Below are 5,370 nucleotides of genomic sequence, written 5' to 3'. Positions count from 1 at the left end.
GTGATAGCTATGTCCCAGATGAAAACACATGTCTGAAGAAGGGGACTTCAGACAAACTTGAAACCGTGGGCTGCTGAGATCTTCTAGGAAATTAACTTTGCTTCATTCAGTTTCACAATAAACTCTGAGAAATGTACCAACAGATGTCTTAAACCCCTTATCAGTAGGTGGAGATAACTGCAGCAAACTATGAGTGTTCTAGTAAGTTTTATAGCCATTAGGGAGCATGATGTATTACCTGATTTATGGAATATTCTATAAATATGCATTATTTGTGGAACTACAGTGTATCAAGTTTCTTTGCATCATATACATTTGCTGCAATCTTTCAGTTCATCATATCACAAGCTTGTTGTGGTAACCATGAAATAACCTATGCCTAAACTGAAACTCAACTTGACAAAGCCCCCAAAAGGAGCTGGGACATAGTTGCCATGATATTGAGATGAGTGTCTTCAGATAGCCAGGTTTCAATGCAGATAAATATAACATAAATCCAAAGTTCTGGAAATCCCAAAATGCGGGGACTCCATAGACTATATGCAGTCATGTCTTTAGACAAACTCCAGAATTGTTGAGATCAAATTTGAGTTGGAGTGGAATATTTCCACATTCTTGTTTTGACCCAAAGACCCTGATTCTAAGGCAGAAAAGGAGTGCTCTATGTATTATCCATATCCAAGCAAAATTTCTAGAGGGATAAGGCATTCAAGAGGGAAAAAAAGGATGACAATAATCAGAGTAATTCTACTCACCTGGAGGGAGAAAAAGGGCTCCCCGAAGGCGGCCTTCTCGGACCTGGATCCGTGTGACATCAGGTGCCACATACCACCTCTCCAAAGTCAGACTGGCCTTTGGAGCACTGGCAGGTTTATTGTCTAGTAGACCATCTAGGTCATAAACTTTTAATTGGACTTGGAAGGGTCTAGTCACATCTCTTTTCATAAGTCTACTTAATAACTTTTCAGGTTTAAGGGACCAAAAGAGACCCATGGGATGGACTCCCACATAGTCACCTCCAAGTGAAGCAGCATGCTCCAGGTCCACCTCACCAGCTTCATTGGCCCTATAGTATGCTCGAGAATAATAGAATCTTCCTATTTCATCTTCCAGTGATGCCTGAAGAGTGACCATCTGAAAGGGAGTCAGGCCTGTAACTTGGATATGCACTGGCTCATCAACAAGTGCACTTACAGGGGTAGCTGTCAGCTGAATCATTTTTGCAGTGTATCACCTTGGATAATTCTTCAGCAAAACCTGAAAATAGAAATCAAAAAGGAGGAATAAAATAAGATAGTAATAAGGTTAATGAAAGGTGAGTTGGACCAGGAATCAGATCACTTAGGATTCAGTTCTAACTCTGTAGTTATTTAGCAAATATCCTGATATAATCATCTAGTGCAAGACACCTGAGAGCTTTCAACAAACATCTAGAAGACATAAAGCAAGTCAATAAGCTTTATAATAATAATGAAGCAGGGCTGAGGAAGCAGGAGCCAAAATATGCATGAATGATATCAATCCATCAAGGAAGATATCACAATTTGCCATGCAAAATTCTCAAAAAATCAAGTACAATGGAGAATAGAAGTGAGACGTGAGGTTGAAAACAGGGTGATTTATTGAACATCTGCTATGGATCAAATGTGTCCCCCAGACATTTATGTGTTGGAAACTTGATCTCCATTGTAACAGTGTCAAGAAATCCAATTATGGTATATTAAAGGTGAGTCCTTTGAGAGGTAATTGGATCATGAGGACTGTGGCCTCATGAACGGATTAATCTGTTCATGTAGTCATGAGTTATCATGTGCATGGTTCTGAAGGCTTTATAAGGAGAGCAAGTGAAATTGTTAGATCTCTTGCTTGGGCCATCCTCACCATGTGACACCCATCCTGCATCACTGTAAAGAATCACTACCAAAAAATCCCTCAGCTGATCTGTGCCCCCTGGACTGTGGACTTCCCTGACTCCAAAACTATAAGAAATAAATTCCATTTCTTTATAAATTACCCCATTTCAGTCATATCCAGTTATAACATATCCAGTTATAAGCAACAGAAAACTAATATAACATCTATATATATGGAACAGTTTACTCTTCTACTAATCCCTTCCCCAAGTCCTGCAAACAGAATGCCTGGCATCCAAGAGTTAACCTCCAACAGAGCATAAAAAATAGGCGTATCTTCTCAAAATAATACGGATAAAATCTCTGGGAAGAACAAGAAGGCTGACGTGTGTATTGCTCCTTAGAGAAAAAATATTCATAGCTTTGTATTTAGGATTTACCCAGTTCCAGAGCAAAACTAGAAGCTAAGTCTTTCACGTACACAGAGGTCTTGCTGAGTTTTGATAATCTTACTCTTAAAAATTAAGGAATGCTCTTCTCCTTTTGGTTAGTGTGGATAAAGCCACAAGAATGACCACTGTTCTCACTCAAACAACCAAAACTGCCTAAAGTACAAAATCAGGTTTTTTTTGTTTTTTGGATTTTTTGGTCTTTGTTTTTGTTTTAACTCATGAGATTACTGATAATGCAAAGAATCTAAATGAATTAAACTCCAGCAAGTGACAAGCTATTCACAGGAGACAGGAAATTTTCTTTCCTACATACTTTCAATTATGAAAAAGCAGCAAAACAGAAAGACCCATAAAGAAAAGTAAGGAGAAAACAGAAAATGTAATACACTTTTTATGGATGTGTGAGAAGATGGATTAGAATTCTGAGAAACTCTAGCCACAGAGTAAGTCTTTCTCCATCTGCCAGCTTTCTATAGGGCTGTACCATATGCTCACGGACAGTACATCAAAGCCTGAGAGCAGGGATATAAGCTGAGAGAAAATCTTCTGAGGCATTGCAGGTCTTCATATAAAGTAAGGCAGTTGTCCTCAAAAAGGTGGGGGCTGAATTAGCATTCTCCAGAGAGACAGAACCAATAAGATATGCTTATAAATATATGAGAGGGGATTTATTAGGGAAATTGGCTCACACAATTGTGAAGGCTGAGGAGTCCCACGAGAGGCCGTCTGAAAACTGGATGCTGGTAGTATGGCTCAGTCCAAGTCCAGAAGCCTCAGAACCGGGGAAGCCAATGTTGTGATTCTCAGTGTGAGGCCAAAGGCCTGAGAGCCCAGAGGTGCCACTGGTATAAGTCTCGGAACCCAAAGCTTAGAGAGTCTCGAGTTCTAATGTCCATGAACAGGAGAGCAGAGTGTATCCCAGCTCCAGCAGATGGAGGGAGTGATTAGCCTTTCCCTCTGTTTTTGTTCTCTTCAAGCTCCCAGCAGATTGGATGGTGCCTACCCACATTGAAGGCGGATCTTTCCCATCCTGTTCACTCAGACTTACATGCTAATTTCTTCTGGAAACACCCTCACAGACACACTGAAAAATAATGTTTCATCATGTTTCTAGGTATTCTTTAATCTAGTCAAGTTGACACCTGAGATAAACCATCTTAAATCTACCCCTTGCCAACTTGCTGCCCACATTTATCTCCTTAAACCACACTTAATCTCCAAATGAGACAATAACAAAGTAATAGTTCCGCCTAACATGATGTAACTATTCTGTGTACAAATGAAAATGTGTTAATCCCTTTCCCAGAAGAGGAGGTAAAGTCCTCTGGTGATGTTTACTCTTCTCCTGATATCCCATTATTTAAATACAAATACTATGGGGTAAAGTTAAAAATATTTAAATACTGATATAAAGTCAATAAGTCTTATCTTACACTGTAAAGAATATGAGAAACTAAAAGATAATTGCTTAATATACGTGGTACATACCCACACAGACATATTATTAATAAAATAGGGAGGACAATTACAGTCTTCAGTTTGTAACTGGTGGTCGTAGCTGGTACTTATAACTACCTTCTAGTTCACATTCTGTTCTCCCTTTGCCTTCAGTGAGCACCTCGGCTGTTTCTTTACCCAGCAGGGTGACCCAAACCTTCATCCCTGAAGAGTCTCGGCTATTTGTAGTCTTGCCTGGATTGAGTAATTTCCCACTGACCTTAATCACAGGGCATAGTAGTACTAAGAAATGCCCAAAGGGATCTCCTGTATTCCAGACATAATCTTCCTTACCTCCATTGTGAAGTAGAAGTCCAACTTCCTCTTGGTAGTCTGGATCAATCACCACAGCCAACACCACAGCCCCCATCTTAGCCTGTTGACTCAGAAGCATAAAGAGCCCAAAGTGGTCATGTGCCAGCCTTAACTTCCAGCCCAATGGGATCATTGTTGTGTCTCCTGGTAGCATTCCTCCCTCTGCAACCAAGATCTCTAGGCCAGCACAGCATAAAATCACAGGAACAGGAAGCCAAATTTTTGCTAGTGGGTCACTAGGGGTAATGGTGAGTAGTGCCACTTCCGTTTCCATCCCTTGGTTCCTGGACACTTGAATCCTGGCTATGGGAAAAACAGTACCATATATTGAACACTGATTTAGAGCATGTAGAGCCTTCTGGAGAACCTCACTCCAGCCCTGCAGGGTATCATTACCTAGTTGGTGCTCTAACTGTGATTTCAAGAGGCCATTCTACCGTTCTATCAGACCAGCTGCTTCAGGATATTGGGGAACACAGTAAGAACAGTGAATTCTATGAGCATATGCCCATTGCCACACTTCTTTGGCTATGAAGTGAGTTCCTCGGTCAAAAACAATGCTGTGTGGAATAGCAGGATGGTGAATAAGGCATTCAATGAGTCCATGGATGGTAGTTTTGTCAGAAGCATTTCATTCCAGATGGCAAACCCATAACAGAGTGTCTATTCCAGTAAGAACAAAATGCGGCCCCTTCCATGATGGAAGTGGTCCGAAGTAATCAACCTGCCACCAGATAGCTGGCTGATCACCCCCAGGAATGGTGCCATATCAGGGCATCAGTATTGATCTCTGCTGCTGGTAGATAGGGCACTCAGCAGTTGCCACAGCCAGGTTGGCCTTGATGAGTGGAAGTCCATGTTGCTGAGCCCATGTTTAACCTCCACCCTGTTGCCACAGACACTTTGGTCATAAGCCCACTGGGCAATGATGGGGTGGCTGGAGAAAGAGGCTGACTAGTTCCCACAGAATGGGTCATCCTATACAGTTGATTATTAAAATCCTCCTCTGCGGGCCGAGCCCGTGGTGCACTCGGGAGAGTGCGGCGCTGAGAGTGCAGCAGCGCTCCCACCGCGGGTTCGGATCCTTTATAGGGATGACCGGTGCGCTCACAGCGCTCACTGGCTGAGCGTGGTATGGCCAGTCTCAAAAAGGACAAAACAACAACAACAAAAAAAAATCCTCCTCTGCCGAGGTCATCCTTTTGTGGGCACTCACATGGGAAACAACTGTCTTCAAATCCTTTGCCCACTAA

The 5,370-nt window shown here is 41.9% G+C and overlaps 1 protein-coding gene across 1 annotated transcript; it reads right to left on the bottom strand.

The window, feature by feature from the left end:
- Nucleotides 1-755: 755 nt before the first annotated feature.
- On the bottom strand, nucleotides 756-1,241 carry BAAT (bile acid CoA:amino acid N-acyltransferase; the record flags this gene model as incomplete). The annotated part of the gene is made up of 1 exon (XM_008592777.1): nucleotides 756-1,241. A coding segment is annotated over exon 1 (463 nt), but the record flags the coding sequence as incomplete, so codon positions are not given.
- Nucleotides 1,242-5,370: the final 4,129 nt, after the last annotated feature.

This window comes from Galeopterus variegatus, unplaced genomic scaffold (assembly GCF_000696425.1).
Source record: "Galeopterus variegatus unplaced genomic scaffold, G_variegatus-3.0.2 Scaffold8305, whole genome shotgun sequence".
Classification (NCBI taxonomy): Eukaryota; Metazoa; Chordata; class Mammalia; order Dermoptera; family Cynocephalidae; genus Galeopterus; species Galeopterus variegatus.
The sequence above is the reverse complement of the archived record's forward strand: the minus strand, read 5'-3'. Positions and strand labels throughout refer to the sequence as shown.